The 19,800-nt window shown below is 49.9% G+C and overlaps 1 protein-coding gene across 3 annotated transcripts in view; it reads right to left on the reverse strand.

Moving 5' to 3' along the window:
* The window catches only part of CPEB1 (cytoplasmic polyadenylation element binding protein 1), a 37,671-nt gene extending 23,362 nt beyond the window's left edge, over positions 1-14,309 (reverse strand). The window contains exons 1-3 of one of the 3 annotated variants that reach the window (XM_009895546.1): positions 14,299-14,309; positions 13,866-14,041; positions 3,603-3,791 (exon numbers count right to left, since the gene is read on the reverse strand). In XM_009895546.1, coding sequence (XP_009893848.1) covers positions 3,603-3,791; positions 13,866-13,941 — 265 coding nt within the window. In that variant the 5' untranslated portion in view covers positions 13,942-14,041; positions 14,299-14,309. Of the gene's footprint in view, positions 1-3,602; positions 3,795-13,865; positions 14,042-14,298 lie in introns of those variants that run through there. The other 2 variants (XM_009895548.1, XM_009895547.1) reach the window with 2 other exon arrangements.
* Between the last annotated feature and the right edge of the window lie 5,491 nt (positions 14,310-19,800).

The raw sequence follows: 19,800 nt of genomic DNA on the forward strand, positions 1-19,800 counted from the left end.
TTCAGCAGCCCTTTGGGAAGGGGGGCATACGCAGGACCCGAGCATACAAACCGGCCCCGCTGCTCTCCGGCCTCCTCCAGCACAGCTCCGGCCAGCGGGCACCTGATCCCACTGCACCAAGCTGCACGGTGACACCGCCCTGGGAGTGCAAGGTGACACCAGAAGGGTTTGCAGCCAAAGGTCCTTCCCAGGCTGAAAGCTCTGTGCTGGCAGGGACTACGCAGACAGGAGAGGAGGTCCCAGCTCATCAGTACTCAAGCACAGGCACTGCAGGGGACCACATCAGCAATATTTTTAGCTTGATTGTTAGGGTTTTTTTTTTGCATTTTCACCCTTCCAGACACCTCCCCGTGGGTCTGTACAGCTGAGTCACTGCTGGAACCTTCCAAATGCTGGGGCGCCAGCATCACAACAGCTCTGCTTGGCAGCGCCATCCCTCCCCAGCCCTTAGAGACAGCCCAGCACTGATGCAGCCTCACCTGCTCTCAGGACACCCTGATGGAGACCCCAGCCCTTGGGACTAGGCCAGCTGCAGCCCCCCAGGCCTCAGCACTGGGCATGAGGAGCGCCCAGACACAGTAGCACCCTCTCCACACTATCCCTCTTTCCACCACAGCACGGCCAGGCCACCTGGAAGCATCAGTATCTGCCGACTCCTCAGACCCATACAGCTTTCAGACAGAGGAGCACTCCTCTGGCACCCAGAGAGGAGTGTTTCATAGCCTTTCAGAAGATGCTCATGAACCACAAGATCTCCCCTCCCAAGGAGCTCCACATTGCCACTCCAGGGCCCTTACGAAGGAGAAAAAGATGAGGCTCTGCAGATGTGGGAGGTGTGGGCAGGCTGAAGCAATACAACAGCTGTGCACAGATACCAGCGTTTCACTTCTCCAGCCAGCATACACCATCCCCACAGCTCTCGGAGCAGGAGAGTTAACAGCAGCCCAGGCCAAGGAGCACAGGAGCAGATGCAGCTGCTGCACACTTGGGAAGGGAGGGTGGGATTGAGAGGGAGAACACGGTCTCAGGCCCACAACACCCCCAGCTATACAGCCCTAGACTCTCTGCACAGCCTCTGCAGGCTCCTCTGTAGAAGCAGCACAGCTGTATTTGAGTTGGTTTTTATGCCCAAATCCCCTCTCACATACCAAGGGGAATACCAGGAGTGAGAAGTGAGGAAACAGGCCAGACAGTATTGGGTGCCATGTTCCAGCAGCTGTTACCACAAGTTGTCACAAATACCCACTGGGTGCTGATCACCCGAGCCTGGGGTTAGATCCTCCCTACTGCTCTTCCCAGGCCTCTGCGGCAGGCAGGCGCTCCAGCACGATGCACTGCAGTCAGTGGGGGCACCCGATACCAGATACACCCTCTGCGAGCAGGGAGGTCACTGGAGCACCTTGAAAGGAGTCTCACTCCTGAAACCAGAAGCCCCTCCACCCTTGACAACGAACCCCCCACCACCACAGTCCACTCAGCCCCATCACCCAACCTGCGAGGTGCAAAGCCTGCCACAGGCTTGTGCAAGCGCTGCTCGCCTGCCTGCCGGAGCGCTGCAGAGACATCCGCGCCTCTGCCAAGACAGCCTGGCAGGAAGCCGGCCAAGAGAGCACTGGAGATGGCTACAGCAGATCAGGTGGGGCTGGGACATCCACACAGAGCAGCCGCTTCCGTCTGCGACAGCCCTTGTTCTGCAGCACTATTGTGCACCAAGCCCCGGGTGTTGTGGTTGTTAGCAGCAGAAGCATTCAGCACGGATATCACCAGCTTTAAGTGTGCTCTCTACATTAAAGATCCTATAAGATTGAATCAGTGCCCCATAGTCTGCTAGCAACCGTAAGAGGCCCAGTGCACAGCTGAGGCACCTGCCCAGGCCACTACACAGTAATAACTTTCACTTCTCCCTCCTCCTTCAAGGTTTTGGCTGACAACGAAAGGAGGACAGATACCAACTGCACGGTATTCCCTGGTTCATTAGGGGAAGCCCATAGGACCATGTGCTGGAGCAAAGCAAGGCTTAATAAAGCTACCACAGCCTGACTGCAAGCAGACCCTAAGTGCCTGTGTTTGGGCCCACACACAGGCCTGCACGCTGAGTCTTACAAAAATTAGATGTAGAAACTTGAGTGAGCTGTGCTGATGAAGCTGTTGTTTCAAACCTCACTACCCCACATGTGTTTTTGGGTTTTTTTTTTTTTGTTTTACAACCCATGCAGCAACATTCAGGGCTGCGTCTCAGCAACTCTCCCTATCCCGAGGGCAGCATCCCCTGGACAGAGGTGGTCAACAGCACCCCCTCACCCCCCCAAATATCTATGTGGGCAAACTGCACTGCCCAGGCCACCCCCAAAGCTATCTACATTCCTGTCAGCACCAACTTTACGCCTGGGGCCTCCTGTGTCACCCAAGTCTGTGCGGAGATGCACTCCTCTTTTAACAAAGCAGCAGTGTGCTGCTATAAAGGGATGAGTTTCTGTAGCAACCAGGCTGAACTTGTAGAAACTCTGCCAAAGCACTAGATCTTTCCATGGACTGATACTTGAACGAACACACCACCATTTGTGAAACTGGTTTTTACAGCCCTCAAAGGCTGGGAAATGAGCTCTTCCCTCTGTTTTACTCCCCTGGTCTATCACCAGGCTGAGGAGATGCGTTAAGTTTGTGCACGCAGCACCCCTTTCTCCTCCTGCAATTTTGGAGAGAAGGATGCTGCCTCTGGAAGAGTTAACAGAACCCTGCAACACTCCAGGGGAAGCACCCAGCATCCCAAAAACTCCCCATCTGATCCCAGCTGCAAAACTAGACTGGAGAGGACTGAGGGGGGAAGGGCAAACCAGCCATCAGCGCGTGGCTGCAAGCCCACACCCTGCTGATCATGTAGGTTTGCGCTGGACCAAAAGAGTTAAAGCAAGAAGCCATTCCACTGCATCTCCTCCAACCCACTGCCAGGAGCAGACCGCTATTTCGAGTTAAACGTGGGAGTGGAGAAGGATCCCTCCAAGTCTTCCACCCAGCCTGCAAGCCGCCGGCTGAAGTTGTTAGTCGGGTGCCGGCTGCAACTACCACACCCCACAGGCAGAGTTCAGCAGCCGTAGCGTAGGAGCGAGCAGTGGTGCCTGGACTTTCGCAGTCAGGCAAGGAGGGGGTCCCTCCGCAAGCACGTGCACCCCTGCCTGCAGAGCTACCTGCCACCAGGGATTTTCTCAGGCTGACAGAGTGAAGTTCAGCTTCGCTCCCACCCCGGCATGTTTAGCCTCCTGACACCACACCCCCCACCCACTCCCTCCGAACACAGGGAGAGGATTTCTCCTCTCTCAGCGAGGTTATTCCTCTTCCACTAGCATTACAGCACTGAGCAAAACATAAGCCCGGGCACTTCTTGTCTGCAGTGAACTGACAGCAGAGCAGAGGGGGCTGTGGCACAGCCAGCCACAGCCTCCCCAACTCAATTGCCACATTACACAAGCATTACGGGGCAAGAAGCCCCCCATTAGTAACAGCCAGCACCTCATCACACAAGCAAATGGCTCTGCATTAGCTTTAAAATGGCCAAAAATAAAAGGAATCCCAACAACTGTTGCTGTGTGTGTCAGCAGACTCACCGGACTGTGTGCTGGTTTGTGCTGCAGCGTCAGAGTCCTGGGTGCTCCAGGGTCTGTCCCACCCTGTCAGGTTGAGGGACTGCAGGCCAAGGCACAGATCGTTGGTGTCTGGGAGGCCACGGGAAGACTCTTGTGTGGACGTGGGGAAAAGCATCCTGCTTGCCACTGCTTCTTCAGAGTCCTGGAAGTCTGCTCAGATTGAGAACAAACAGAAGCTTGAGAGTTCAGGGCTGCTTTTTTCTTTTTAAAGAAGGAGTTTTCCGAAGCGTTAAGCCCTGAGCCAGGTCTCGTGCCGCTCTGAAGCCACAGCTTCTGCAACTAGCAGTTGCACCCCAAAAGGGAGGGCTACCATATGTCCAGAAACCAGCCCCCCACCCCCCTGAGCCCCTCCACCTTCCTATCCCGTCTGCATTACTGACTGGGTCAGCATGTGATCAGGCTGCTGATGCTTACTGTGCTGACAGTGACGTCACTCAGCCATGCAAGAGAACTGCATCAGCTCTTACAAAATAAAGGTAAGAAGAAAGGATAAGATTTCCCCCAAAAGATGAGACGGCAGGCAGGAGGAGAGAGGTGCAGCTCCAGTAAATCGAGGGAGGCAGGCAGCACAAAAGCAGGGCTCCACAATACGGCACGCAGCAGATGAGAGGCTCGAGGCAGCAATCCCCCCAGCAACGACGATAGCAGCAGCGGCAGCGACAGAGCAGACAGTTAGTTTTAGTGCTACCCAGCTCTCCTGTCCCCGCCTCCCTCCACCCACAAAACCCAAAAACACTTTAGTCCTGGACAGACTCCAGCTGCTGGCTCCAATTCAGAGCCCAATGCAAAGCTTCGCAATTCTGCTAGCATAATCTATTTGGTTCAACTTGGCCACTGTGCCTCACTGACTCTGCATTGTTTACCACTGACTAACAAGGATAACCTTCAACCCCCCACCTACCCAGAGAGAAGCCCATTATCCTGGGTCCAGCCCGAGTGGGCACATCACACTGGTACAGGGAGAAGAGGACCGGCTGGAGCACAGGACCCATTTCACATCAGGAATTTTGCACGGCCTGTTTACCTTCCGCCCGCCTGGTCCCCCCCTTTCCCAGCCCTCCCCTCCCCTGCGGGGTGTTCACAAGCCTACGGTACTGGAGACGCCGGATTCTTGCCTCGGTTTAAGCCTGTGCCAACAGCCTAAGGAAACGCAGCAGGTTCATAGTCTGAGAATTCCAGTTTAATGCGGGGATCTGGGGGCTGATGAAACCACAAGATGCTCAGCTGTGTTACCCGAAATCTGAGTCAGAGGGCATTTATAAGCCAGCTACCAAGCAGCAGCAGCTGTCTCCTCCTCCTCCCCCTGCCCCCACACCCTCCCACTGTGCCATCAGATGTACACCTCGCACACACCACTCCCGGCTCTTCAGCAGGGCGCTGCAGTGACTCCAGCCTGTCACGTTATCCCTCACGTGCAGCCCTGGCCATCCCAGACAGTGTTCCTGGCCTCCTTTTCCACACCCACATCCCATGCCATTCGATTGCCCGTGACCTAGCGAAGCCCAAGCAAGGCCCCACCATCAGCTGGGTACCCTACATGAGATGCAGGCTGCTGCCACTGCCAGAGGTGGGACCCTCACCTTCCACTCCACTGCAATCTGGGGAATTCTGACATTCCCAGATCACAGCAAGGGAGCTGAAGCACTGCATTTGGGATGAGAGCAGCTAAAGCCGTACCTGCTGGCAACGTGCCGCCTTCCCCCTTCCAGCTGCAGCCTCCTCCACAGCACTTCACCAACCCTGGTGGATGCTATCCTGGTGGGCTTTTTTTTTTTCTACTCCCCTAGTAGTACTAGTACAGGCTGTAGTGCCAATTCAGCCACGTTACTATCAAGCACCTGTAACAGCATCAAATATTCCTCCAAAAGCATCGCACTGCATCTTCAGCAGGGTATTTCTCTGCATTAATTCTTCCAGTACAGTTTTCAGATTGCTTGTTTTGGACAGACCCTAAAAACATTTATAATGCAGCTGTAGGGAGGAGAGGATAAAGGCACATTGCTCAGACAACTCAGTTCCCACAGCAACCATAACTTGCCCATATGAATATGTAACATTTCTGTGTTTATGAAAATGCACAAGTGCTCCACTCCAGCCCAGATCCCTGGCAGTAGGAGACTACCATCCCTTTGGGAACCAGGATCTTGCTATGTTTTATGCCGTCTTCAAGATTAATTCCCACTGAGCGTCATCATCTGGGAATCATGAACACAGAATTATTGACAGAGAGCACAACTCAAATCCCACCCAGAATCCCTCGTGCAACGTCTTGGATGAATCCCACCGCTAAAGAAATAAGGAAAGTAGGGAAGAAATTCATCAGCGACAGGAAGTGCTCATTCCACAGCATCCAGCCACATTTTCCCTAGCTAGCTAAATTTTTCAGGAAATAAGCTCTTTTGTTTAATTGAACCCAATCAGAATCAAGTTCAAGGGATCTGCGTTTCCCTGCGATGACTTCAGTCTACATTAAAGACAACCTCCTTGCAATTCAGCTATGGGTATAACTGCTGAAGCACAGTAGAATTTGGGTAGATAACCAGCATTTTTTTTAATTGGACCTTTCCCCCCTGAAGCAAGCAGCCAGCACAAGCCCGCTTCCCCTTTAACACTCCCAGCCACACTGAAAGATGGATATGGGCCATCAAGGCAAAACACCAACTTAAAAAATAGAATTTAAATGGATTTCTGGAATAGTTCTTTTCAAATTCAGAGCCTGGAAATCTCTTACAAAGCAATCAATTGCTGATGGCAGACAAAACTAATAGGATACTGAGGCAGGAAGAATTAATTTCCTACAAAAATTCAGTCTAAAGAGGCACATCCTCAAGTTAGTCGCAAGCAAATGTCTACCAAATGTGAAACAGTTTCACTTTGCAATCTGACACAGCCCAAATGCTTCCCTGCAGACTTTTCCAAGCCCCAAGAACCAGTGCGAGTCTTTCCAACCTGGATTTTTCCCTGGAGTTGCCACTGGAAGCCAACCATCCTGGCAGAGGGAGCCGTGCTGCGCTGGGCTCGTGCCCGAGTGTCTGGGAGAGACTGAGCTCCCACCTCCTGAGCCGGTTAGGTTTGATTGCAACAGCATCATGAGAAGCAAGTCCTTAGTAAAACACCGCTGTGTAGGTTGTCAAGCAGGCAGCTCTCCTGGATGATGTCCTCCTGTCTGTCCAGGAGATCCCTGGAACCAGGGCACACCTCAGCACAGGCTGGACAGCTTTCCACACCACCGCCCATAGAGAAAGCTGCGTTTTTCAGACTTCAAATACTAGCATCGCATTTAAGACATTTCAAAGGCTTCTTAAAGGTGAGCATCTCCACACAGTCCAGCTCTGAACGTGCAGTTAAACCCTACCAGCCCAGACAGCTTACACAAGCTGCAGCCCCAGCCTCTTGTCCCCACCCCAGCACTCCCTCCCCACTTACACTAGTTTAGGCAGATGAGTTTCCACACAGGAAGCTGGGCTGGGGAGCTGATCTGGTTAAAACCAAGCCACTGGGAGTTAGTTTTAGCCTAGCTCATTCCCCTGATCTGGTATGCAGTGTGGCTGCACCGACCAGGGATTTGAAACAGGAAAATATTTAGAAAATTACAGCCTAAGCCTGTGCGGAGAGGCCAAGCAGGGACTAGCACCAGGAGCTGCGACACACAGGCAGTTTGTGGCAGGCAGGTTAAGATAACATGGGGAGAGCGGAGTGCCATTCAGTCCCTGTCCAATAGCAGCAGCATCCCTCTGTGCCATCAGACTTAGTCTTGAAAGGTAACACGTCATTCAAATGCAAAGACATTCAGAAGTTTGAGCCTTCCAGACCCAGGTCACTTGCAAAGCCAGCTAAAAATCCAGCAAGTGGGATTTAGCTTGAAAACTGAGAAAACTTAGAGAAACGCTGCAACAAAATGGTTAAGCAAGCCTGAACCAAACAAGCTAGATCCCACTCCTACCACCTCTGCAGCCATGAAGAGGTCTCCCTTTGCTCCCACATGCTAATTTCTAGCAGAACCTGAACACAGAGGAAGCCCCTCAAAAAAAACGAGGCCCCTGAGCATACAGAGCAGGGGAAGGATATGCACAACTCAGCTGTGAGCTCTGTTCACTGACAGAGCCAGACTCACCTTTGTGTACAGCTACCTTGTGGACTACAGCTCTGACCAAGGCTGAACTTGCAAACGAAATCCTGCGAAGCAAGAGGCAAAGTGAGCATTTCCGCAGCCTCCAGATCACGAATGGGAAGGCGGCTCACAGCAGAAGCATTGTTTTACCTTTCACACTTCTTTACACCTCCAGTTGTAAAGCCTGGGAATTGCATCCCTGAAAATTAAGCTTCTCAAGTACGTTTTGCACACAAGACAAACAAATCTCAAGTGAAAGCTTTTAGAGGATGAGCCAATTGTATTCCTAAGGTACACCGAGGATCATCAGGTACTTAGGAAAGCTCTTGTTAGGCATAAACCTACTAGTTACAAGATCTGAAAAATTCCTCAAGTGGAGACATTTGCTGCTGCATGACCTGTTTCACAGCCAGAGCAAGGAGTTTACCTTATTCCAGTAACCACAAACACTTGAACATCTGACAAGCAATTATTTAAGAAACTAAGGAAGAGGGTACTGCAACTTCACCTTGCTGCTCTACCTACCTCTTCCAAGAGTAGCAGTGAGAGACTGCCACAGGATTACAGCACCAGAACCTGAGCAACGCCACAGCCCATCAGGAAACCTGCTGGATCTTCAGCAACACCATCCAATTTGCAACCGCTGCAGAGTACAAGAGCTCTAGGCCGAGTCTCTGTTCTCTGCAGAACACACCACCATGATTTGCTTCCATTTGCAGATCTGACAAAGAAACCCATTTAATAGAGCTGCTTTCCAGCACAGAAAAGCACTGCACCCATGTAAGCAAAGACCTGTTAATGTGACACTTGAAATATAAAGGCCAAAACCCGAAAGCAGTAGGTGTGCACCTCTTTTGGGGCACACAGGTGTTGAATTTTGCTATTCTGGATGCGCCTACTAGGCATAGGGCATTTATTTGGGGCAAGCAGAATTGTCCTCAGCTGTCAGCTCCAGGTGAGCTCCTGCTAACAGCCCTGCTCTGCCTCAGGCACCCTGTTAACCCCCCACACTCCAGGCAAGCAACACTACAGTTTTGGGTCTCCGCATCTTAGTGTTTTGTCCTCCCCACCCAAGACCACACACATCAGGTCAGCTGCATCCAGAGCTGCCTTGGCACATTTTCTCATGGCTGCAGGGCAGCAAAGAACAGAGGAATTTACATTATAGTACCAGAGAGGACTTTTTGGGTGGCTAAACAAGTGATAAGTCATTAATTGACTGCAATTGAGAGCAAACAGGAAGCCAATTTGGTCATCAGCTAGTCTGGGTTTGCATTTGCCCTTCAGTTTTCCTTAAATAAAGCAGCCACTGAGAATCATTAGGACCTGATGGGCCACAACTAACAGCCTTTACACTGAACTTGGCACCCAAAGCCACTCCCATCCACAGGAAGTCATTTAAACATCTCCCATTTCTTCACACAATGGACTGTCAACTTATAGCAAAATAATGGCTGCTTTGTCTCAGTTAAATGAGCAGAGCTTAATGAAAGGGAAATCGATGCTGCTGGGACATTTGGGGTACCTACAACCCTTTTAAATCCATTTGTTTTAAACCAGCATTGCCTTCAGTTAAAGCCAGTCAGCTTAGCCAGGTGAGTAAATGGGCATACAGGGGCTGAAGAGGGAGCTTTACTCACTGTTCTACTTAATTAAGCTGGAAGTTGTGCCTACAGAAGAGGCTGATGATTTCAAAAGCTGGTTTAGGGTGGTGGTGGTGTTTTGGTTGTTGGTTTTTTTTTTTTTAACCAAGTCTGGTAGCAGCACCTTTCACCCAGCAAGGCCCAGCTTTAAAGCCTGGCAAACAAACCACCTGCTACCTCAAGCAATTGGCTTTGCTAACACTCTTACTCAGACCAGTGATGAACATGCAGATTAGCCTTAAATTTGGGAGAAAACCACACTCCCTGGGAACCAGTTGCTGAAGGACAGGCTGCGCTCCAGCAGCACTGGAGGGAGTTGAGTTGGTGGAAGATGTTGACTCCTGACTATCAAGGCCACAGTCTCTCTCCCATCTCCAACACCACACTAAAAGCCACTGAAGGTTAATGTCTGCACTACACAACCTCACTGAAGAAATTTTGCCTTTCTTCAGAGAGGACTGAATCAGCCTGAAAGGCAGGTGTTTTGAAGCACCACACAATCCTGTCCCAGAAGCTACCAGACAGGTTCTACAATTACAGCTTTCACCACACTGCTGCACTGCACCCTTTGATTTGGGCTAGCGATGTAAGCCTAGTGCTTGGGGAACTCCTGGAGCAAGCACCCATGAACCACTGCGGTGGTGGTCAGGCTGGGGCTGATGACTCGGATCATTTTGACAAGGCAACTAAGTTCACCAAGGATTATCATTAACTGCAAACTGATCTTTATAGAGATTTAACATTAGGTATGGCAAGCTAAATCTCCAGTGGCAGTCCCTTCTGCCATGCAGCTCTGCCCAGATCTGGATAACTCTCCAACTGTGTCAGACCCAGGACTGCTGAATAAGCCTGTTCTCTCACATTGCTCGGACTGCTGCTGTACTGATCTCTTCTCAGCACTGCCTTGCCGCACACCTCATCGCACAGAGTAAGGTGTCTCCACACATGTCTCCCCAATAGCATTAGTGAAAGGTCACGAACTTCTGCCGTCCCTTCTCCACCACGTGTAATCCTCTTAATACTGAAAGGGGCTTCTTACACACAAGTCCAATCCAGGATAAATTTAGTTTGACCTGAGGAAGACAACTGAAAAGCTTGAGGGACCATGAATAGATTAAAGTACAAGTATTTCCCCTGCTGGAATAAAATCTCTTCCTCAAGCCCCCCAACAAAAGCACTTAAGTTGTAAAAAGACAGTCCTTTCACCTGTTATAGCTACTACATACAGATCTCTAGGCTCATTAAGACTGCCCAAGCTACAAGTTTCAAGATAATATAGTCTAACTACAATACACAAGTTGTTCCTGCACTGAGTAAAAGCACCAGAGGCTCATGAATTCTTCAGAAGTGATTTAACACAAGTGACAAGACACCACATGAGATCAAGGGTCTCTCCGCTCCATTGGTCACCTACCCAGAAGCCAGGCTCACCAACGGCAAGACACTGATCCTGCAGAGCTGCATCTCATTCACTCAAAGGCATTGGCAAACAACTCCAGCAGCCTGCTTCAGGCTCTAAACCATCTGCCCAGCACAGGGGGCAGTTGGCTATGTTATATTCTGAATTTTAGTTATCAGCTGCTCAGCCTCACAGCCATTGGGTATGAGTTTCTACAAAAGAACGGCACAACATAGGCCAAGGTCCAAGCACCAAAGCACATCCCCATTTGCCAATCACACCTGTCCTAGGATTCACATTCTTACTGACAGCACCAACTTTTTCATGGAGAAGATGCTCATCAGCAACATATTAAAAAAAGGGAAGCAGCTCATGCACTTTTCTGATCTAGAGACAGAAGGATGCTGGCAGACCTGCTGCATTCAGGCCCTCGTCACTGACCAAGAGGTCCCGACTCTGATGCTAAGGAAACAAGGCCAGGACTGCACGGAAACTAATAACTCTGAACTGCCGATGCACTGGCAGATGCTGATTCATCCACATATTTACGGATGATAACTGCTGGCCTGGCCAGGGTAGCTCAGGTTGTACTCAGTCTCCTGGACAGCCCAGAGGCACCTTCTGAAAAAAGATCACATTTCCATTAGCCTAAAGGGTGAGGGCACCCAAGGCAGTCACTTTCTAGCCCTGGCTCGGCAGTGCCCAGCATCCCTTGGGAAGCAAGCAAGCCTCTTTCCTCATGCCATCACAAGCGTATGTGCCACTGCACAAGGGATTTGATACAAACCAAAAGCCTCCTGTCAGGTTACTTAATGCTGAGCAGGGCCCCCACACCACACAAGTGGCTGTGCCAGCACACACTTGTGAGAATGGCCTCAACTGCTATGTCAGAAGCAAGCAAAATTGCTTAGGATGTCCCAAAAAGGACAACTTTGGTTGCTCCACAGCAGAAAGTGTTTGCTAGAGGAAGCCTCCCTTTTTTTTAAATGCGCAAATCCCACCGTACATGTCCCACAAGAGTTCTTCCATAGAAATTACTCCCTGATAGCCTGAAACACAAGCACGGTTTAACACCACTGAAGGGAAATTCACCTAGTTTCCAATCAAGGCACCACCTCTCAGCAGCTCCACACTAGCCAAGACCCTCTGCTCCAGAGATCCTTAGGAGGAGATACCACAGTAACTGACAGACTGAGCAGAGGTTTACATGCAGCAGGTCAGTAAGCAGGTTCATTTTAATGCCAGGTGAATACCCCAGTCCCTCAGAGAAGAGCTTTAGAAGTCTATAAGACAGTACTGCAAATTAAAACTGATGTGCCAGCTCCAAGTCCAGAACTAACCCACATCTTCACATGATGAATCTGCTCTGGCAGGCAGAGGTATTTCCTTTATCAACTAGGTTAACTTTAGCAAGTCAACTAAAACTTAATTAGGAAACATTTCCATTTCAAATTATAAATGGACTATGAAGCTAAGATTTCAACAAGGCAGCTGGAAACAACTCTTTCATGAGCTCATTGTAAGGAGATAAAGGAAAATACTTCAGTTTATTTCTCCCTTATGCTTCCAGTGCATCAAGATCAGATACAACACTGACTACCACAGTGCCAAGGGACAAAAAAAAAAGTCTAAACAGCTCAGTACAACAGCAAATCTCTAAAAATGCACCACTAATCACACCACTGACCTGAATTAGTTAATATTCACTACGCAACTGCTCAGGAGTAGCCAGCATATCCTCCAATACCATTTTAGTAGGCACGTTTCAAGCAATGCTGGCTATAGATCCGTACTCCGAAGCAAACGATTTACTTCCTGTAGTATTTCTGCAGCGCCAGCACAGGATCACATGGCCAGATCAGCCCCTGGTCCACAGTGCTAAGCCCTTCAAATACCCAGGAGATTAAGCTGCACTGGAAGTCATCTGGTAGCAGTCATTTTGCTAGTCCAGAACAAAGTTGCACTGTGCAAGCATCAAACAGACCCACAGGATGCCCAGACACCCATTTGCAACTTTTTTTTTTACACCCATTTGATTAAAACTCATCAGATTGTCCATAAGCACAAGACAACCCTGTCTCCAAGTGACTGCAACAAAAGCTTCTCTGCCTACAGCAGCCCGCAAGGTCACCAGCTGGTGACGTTTTTCCCTTTACTTCCCACTTTGTTTTGGGAACAGTCCAGAGGGTCAGTTTGTTTCCAATAATGGCCAAAGTGTTTATTGACCCTATAATTCAGAGGCTGGAGGAGCATGAGCAATCTTTCAAGTGCCCAAATCCTTGGCACAAGTACTGCTGCACACAAGTGCACTGGCAAGAGGAACATCAGGCACTGGGCAGGTACACTTACTGGCAAATCTTGCCTGCTGTAGAGGGACAAGAGCACGTCCTTCACTTACATAAAAAAAAGATTGGACCCAACACTCTTAGCTTTGGCACAAAACCTTCTGTTTTGAGGCAGATCAAGTGCAACACAGCAGAATACGTCCACTCCCCTCAGCCTGCAGGAAGCAAAACTTGCACCACTGATTTCATAATCCCAAGCCTGCTTTGCAGGAAAGTCCTCACCTACATGTACTGCTTTGGTGTGCTCTTAAATACATGATTAAGTGACCTGTAGCAAACAGAGTTATTCAAAATTCTTTTGCACTTTGAACATATGCAGCAGATCAACCATACTAACAACTAATCCGGCCTCCAGGAGAGGCAGGCTGTAAAGGAGTCTGCTGGAAATATCTACACCAGAAGTTGGCGAGTCAGGGAGTGAGAGCTCACATCCTGCCCACGCAATGATCCACAGCATCCCAGGGAATGTAAGCAAGCCTTCCCAGGCACCTCCATGCTGCCAGGGAATACTTGGGTTATCCATTCCAGGCACAGAAATAAAGCCTCCGGTACCGAAACAGCATTAATCCTGACTCCAAGCAGCTCTGCTCACAAGCACAGGCCAACAACCACACCACTGATTATCACCACCACATGTTCATTAGGTCCCACTAAGCAACTCCCCCCCACCCCCTTCCACCAGCCCCCAATCCTCAAGCTCGCCTCAAACCCAGCCAAACACATCACCTGGCAGGATGTCACGTTTGCTTTTTGTGACGGGCGTGGTGCAGACTCCACTGAAATCCAAAGAGTTGTCCAACATGGCATTTATTCGGCGGAATATATCTGCATTGCTGCAAGTAGAAAGTGCAGGGGCATCTGGGCTATCCCAGCAGTCTTTTATGCTCCTCCCAGTATCTTCTCTCTGGTAAAAAGAAGAACAAGTACTAGTGTCAAGCAGGCTAGTACTCACCACCCAGCTTTCAACACATTATGGAAAGTCTGGATTGCCTCCAGTACTCATATTAGCTTTAGCTCCAGGTCTTAGCAACACTCAAGCACAGTTCTTGGCATTAAAGAAACAGTTAAGCAAACAGGTCTGCAATTTGTCAGCACAGCACATCAGACCAGGACCATCCCAGTCACAGGTACCAGCTCAGCACAGGTAGGATGGATGAACTTTAGACTAAAGGCCACAGCACCCAAACTAGTGTGGTTGCTAACACAAGCTCCCTGCTGCTTTTCTCCAGCACATCACATCATTAAAACAGAGACCTGGTTAACAGAGGCACGTGCCTTCTCCCCAGAATCAGCCTCCTGACACTAGGGGACAAGGGGGATACACGTGGTCAAGGCAGCCACCATGAGAAACCACAGTATAACTCCTCCGTAGCATGGTAGAGGAGAGCAAGGCTCACATCACCACCCATATTTGGGAAATCTGAACATCCTGGAATGGCCCAAGTCAGCAGCCCCACAATCACATCAGAAAACAGTCTTGCAGAAAAAACATGGATTCTCAGCTAATAAAACACAGCCCCAAATCCTGAGGTTTCCCTTGGCAAGGCAGAGAACCAATTCTGGATCTCCCCGTTAGGTAGCAGCTCCTGACCACAAAGGGAGGTTACCCAAAACCAGCTCTGCTTTAGCATCACCCTCCACAGGCACTGATCTACCAGCACCAAGGTTTTGGGACCATCCTACACAAGCCAGCACTCTTCTAAAGCTTCCTCTCCACAAAAAAAGATTAAACCCCTCCTGCTTCCTGTGCTGGTCCAGAGAACCATCAGGACCAGCTGCTTCCCCCAGGTCTGCTCACAAGCCACTTTCACATCCAGACTTGTTTAGGTGCAGCTGCACAACATTCAAGCCTCTGTCAATCTTGAAGTCACCAAACTTCATCTCTAACCAACCTTTTTGGACCGAGGGCAGGTCTTCCCGCCACCCAAAAGCCACTGCCGCAGAACACTGCTGCTGAGCAAACGGTATCGCTATCAATTAGGACACACATTAAAGAGAAGAGCAGGAAGGCGCAACCTTGCCAGTCTTGGCCTCCAGAGCAGAATCCTTGCCATTAAGCAAATCGAATTAGAGCCAAACTCAGAGAACTGAATTGCAGCAAGGCTGGCAAACAAGCCCCTACTACACCAAGACACACAAAAGCCTATAGCTCTAAATTGGGCCATTTGTACTTGTCAAGGAGACATTTAATACATCTGCCTTTTAGATGGGCTCCTGCAAGAGTTTTGGGCCTTATTTCCCCCCCGTTTCTCCCCCTGCTTCACCCACTAGCAAGCCTGAAGCACCAAGCTGGTTTTACTTTATATCATTCCTTACTGACCTTTCCAGTACACAGCCTGTGGCTGAAGGCAGGTCTAAACTAAATTAATTTCACATGGACACAGGAACTTTAACCTAGCACAGGACTCATGTTATTCCTCCCCCACCCCCCCATCATTATGAGCAGCTTTACTGCCATAACACATGATCTGATAGTTTTCTCCACACATGCGAGCTTCCCCCCACACCGTTTAGCTAAAAAGCAAAGGAAACCCTGTCCTGGAAGCAGCAGGAAAAAACAGGAATAAGCTACTAAATTGTCTACTCACACGATGCCTCCAGGCAGGACCTGAACAATTTATTCAGGATTTCAGCCCGTTTAAGACTATTAGCATCTATTCAGCACTGGGGTCCGGGATCTTTGTTTACTGAACAGCTCATCCCGCCCCAAGATAAGGTCCTGGGACTCTGGAGACACAAGGCACCAGCGTTTACAAGCAAAGAGTAAAACAGGTAGGGCTAAGAGCGAGCTTCAGGCAAGAGGGAACAGGCAGAGCAAGCTTAAGTCATCTTTATAAAAAGCAGCTGAGGAGCACAGAAGCTCTATTTAAGAAAGTATTGCCAGTCATCTTTAATAAAAAGAAGTGCCGCATCAGGCTGCTTTGGCACAAGTGTGAAACTCCATATTCTACTCCTGTTACTGCTAAAGAACCACTTACTGCAGGAGGCAAAGCTTTTCCCTAGGAGTCTGTGCTAGCAAGACAAAAATAAACCTAAGCAGCAAACCAAACGCCTGACCCGTTCCTCCTCATTTAGCATTTGATGCTTCCCACAACTGGCAGCACCAGTCCTGCTACAAACAAGAATGGAAAACAGTAAGAGTACAGCCAAGCATTCCACAAAAATTCCTTCCACTTTCAGAGCTTTTAACCTTAGGACTGTCAAGGATATCCTAGAGATACCACAAGCATTTGGGACACAGCAGCTGGCATCCAAACCCTTGGAGGAAGTGGCTCGCATCTCTATACCTTACCATGGTAAAGCTCACCCTCCTCCCTAAACCCTTAGGAGAGATACTCCTTTAAGAAGAGCTCTGTCTTCAAAGCATGCAGGGCCCAAACCATTCTGCAGCCTGGACAGTCCAGTGGAAAGAGTTTGCAAACACATAGCTGGAGAATACACCCATATCCTTTGGTCTCAGAGTTAATACCAAAGCACAGGGAAATACCATGCCTGAGGCTGCATCCTCCAGAACCCGCTGCACTCTCACATCCCCAAGCCAAGACAAGCAAAGGAGCACTCTTGAGCCCAGTTAGGATTAGCTTTCAGTGCTCCATCTTGACAGATTCTGCAATAGTTAAAACACATGCTGCCTGTCCAGGCTCCTCTCCACACAGCAGCAACAACTACTGCCCAGGCTTGGAGCTGGCAGTCTCCTGTGCTTTCAGCGAGGCACCAGCCCATGAGCACTGGTGGGTCCTTCTCCCACGGGCCCAGCAGTGACCTGGCACACTGTGTGTAACACCAGGGTGTAACCAGTGACCCAGCAACAGCCGTTCTCTGCTGGTCCTGCCTGCTACAGTGCACAAACCCCAATCCAGCAGAGGAGACACTGTTTTATCAGTGCGGCCGGTGGATCAACAAGTCAAAACTAAAGTGTGAGCCAGCTGACAGGTCACTTAAAGGCATCAGGAGTCAAACACTGCTTCCTGAAGCCTGGTAAGACACCCAGCCTCCATTTAAGAGCTGAGAGTTTCTAGGGATGTTCCTAGATCCAGAAACAAATGAGAAAGGCAATTCAGTTCCCTGCAGTAGGCACACATTGCCACAGAGCCAACCATTTAACGGCTTCAGGTTAAATTGTTGTGGTAGATCTGGAACACAGACCAGAGAAGCATCACAGCAAGCTGAATCTCAGACAGGAGTACAGTCCATCATATCCTGGAACAGCTAAACTCTTAGCCAAGAACCCATGTCCAAGCATGAAAATGTGTCCCCAGGACGCTCCCGAGGTCTCAAGGAGGAGACAGTCATGCTCCAGACACCTCTAGCCCTCCAAACAAAACACACCAGAGCGAGAAAAGGAGTGCCAGGCTTGATCTGAAACAGGGAGGAATCTCCACTCCCTCAGCGTAACAGAAAGATGACTAATGAGCCTTACCACCATGGCAGAGAGCTCTTGTTCGCTGGGTCTGCATCAAGAAGACAGCAGCTGAAACGCAGCGGCTGTCAGATCTCTGGAGTCCCCATCCCATCAGCCCCAAGCAAACCCCATGGCTACAGCTTGTGGTTTCCCTGTAGGAGGGCCCACTCCAGAGACCCAACGGAAACAAACCTGCAGCAGCTCAGTCGGTGGAACAACGTACACTTGTGCAGCAAAAGCCACCAACCGATGTCCAAGGTAAGCAGAAACAAAGGTACCTCCACAGCCCCGAGGCAGACACGCCTGTAGGAAACCTACAGATAATGAAATCCCAGGGCTAGGCCGAACCTGCAGCATCACAACAGCGCTGGCACAGGATTACGATATCCTAATCCTTAGGGAAGTCATTAAACACAGCTTAGCTGCCGGTATGGCCAAGATGTGCATTAGCTCCTGGGGACACTCTGGAGCAGACAAGGCTCATCCACCTCAGCTACAATTCAGCCTTTGCTTTTCACATCTTTCGTAGAAATCCCACTGGGGCAGCACCATGCTGATGCCCCAATGGGGTTCTCAGCACTGTAGCTGCAGCCAAGAAGGCCTTCAATCCTGAGACAAAATTTAAGATGCTGTTAAAATGTCAGTCTCAACATGATCAAACCAAGATGGCTCCACACTTTGATCAAAAGCAACTCTAAAAGTAATTTTTTCCCTGGTATATTTTGCTTCCCAAGCTGAAGTCAGCTACACCAAGAAAAAGCACAATATCAGTGTAATTGTTCCTACCAAGCAACAATGCTAACAAAGCAAGAAGCTCACACACCCAATCATCCCAAACAGGGTTAGACAAGGCTGCATCAGCTCTCTCACCATCAGCACAGCTGAGCTTAAGCAGCTATCCCCGGGGTTACTGTGTGGAGAGGGTCTTGAACACACCTGCCTGGAATCAAGGCTGGAAGGGATTTTGATGGTATTATTTTACACAGGAGCATTGACTTCCGAACCCTGTTTTTTGCCAAAATGCCTGTTTTTAAAGAAGCTTCCCTGTTCAGGCACCTACTTTTTGGCATTTTGGGGGGAGCAAGATGCTTTGAAGCTATTATCCAAGCAGCTTTAGAAACAAGCAATATCACAACTGCCTGTTTCAGCGCATTATCAAAGCGGAATAAGGTTTTAATTAGTTTAGGGAGACTGTTCCAGTTGAGATAAACTGCAGCAAAGCAACAGGATCCTGAAACTCCAAACAAAATGCAGCTGCCATGCTTCACACAGACCCTCACCAACGCTTCAGCTGCCAGCACACACAGTTAGCCTATCACCAAAGCAGCCACAAAGAGTGTTAATTGGTTTTAGCTGGGGAATACTGAAGGGGGAAAAAAACCAAACTTGTTTTTCAGAAGACTTGTCTCTTGCCTCTGCTGACACAGCACAGTTAGGGACTAAGTCTCCTGGGGTCACCAACAGAAGCCAGCTTTGCTCTGTTGAGGCTTGTAGTCATAGAATCACAGAATGGTTTAGGTTGGAAGGGACCTTAAAGACCACCCAGTTCCACCCCCTGCCCTGGGCAGGGACACCCCCCACCAGCCCAGGTTGCTCCAAGCCCCGTCCAACCTGGCCTTGAACACCTCCAGGGATGGGGCAGCCACAGCTTCTCCGGGCAACCTGCCCCAGGGGCTCGCCTCCCTCACAGTAAAGAATTTATTCCCGATATTTAAGTCTAAATCTCCCCTTTTCCAGTTTGAAGCCATTCCCCCTCATCCTATCACTACATGCCCTTGTAAAAAGTGCCTCTCCAGCTTTTTGTAGGTGCCCTTCAGATACCAGAAGGCAGCTGTAAGGTCTCCCCGGAGCCTTCTCTTCTCCAGCCTGAACACCCCCAACTCTCTCAGCCTCTCCTCCCAGCAGAGGTGCTCCATCCCACCCCGCGATCATCTTCACGGCCCTCCTCTGGACCCACTACTCCAACCAGTCGCCTGGTTTAAAACACCCCCTCCCTTCACTTTGCACACTAAAAAAAAAACCCAAACCGACAGACTTTAGAAGCTCTCACCGCAATGACGGGCTCCCGCTCAAGCCAAAACACCCCCAAACCGGACCTCAGCACCTCACCCCCTCAACCCCACCAAATAACCTGGGAGGAGAGAAACCACAGGCACTGCTTGGACGGGGCTTTCCTCCCACCACGGCTTAGTTGATGGCTGAAAACCCCTCAGAACCTTGTTCCCGCACTCAGCAGCAGGGACCGGCCTCGGGGGGGGG

Source organism: Charadrius vociferus, unplaced genomic scaffold (genome assembly GCF_000708025.1).
Source record: "Charadrius vociferus isolate BGI_N301 unplaced genomic scaffold, ASM70802v2 scaffold132, whole genome shotgun sequence".
NCBI classification, from domain to species: domain Eukaryota; kingdom Metazoa; phylum Chordata; class Aves; order Charadriiformes; family Charadriidae; genus Charadrius; species Charadrius vociferus.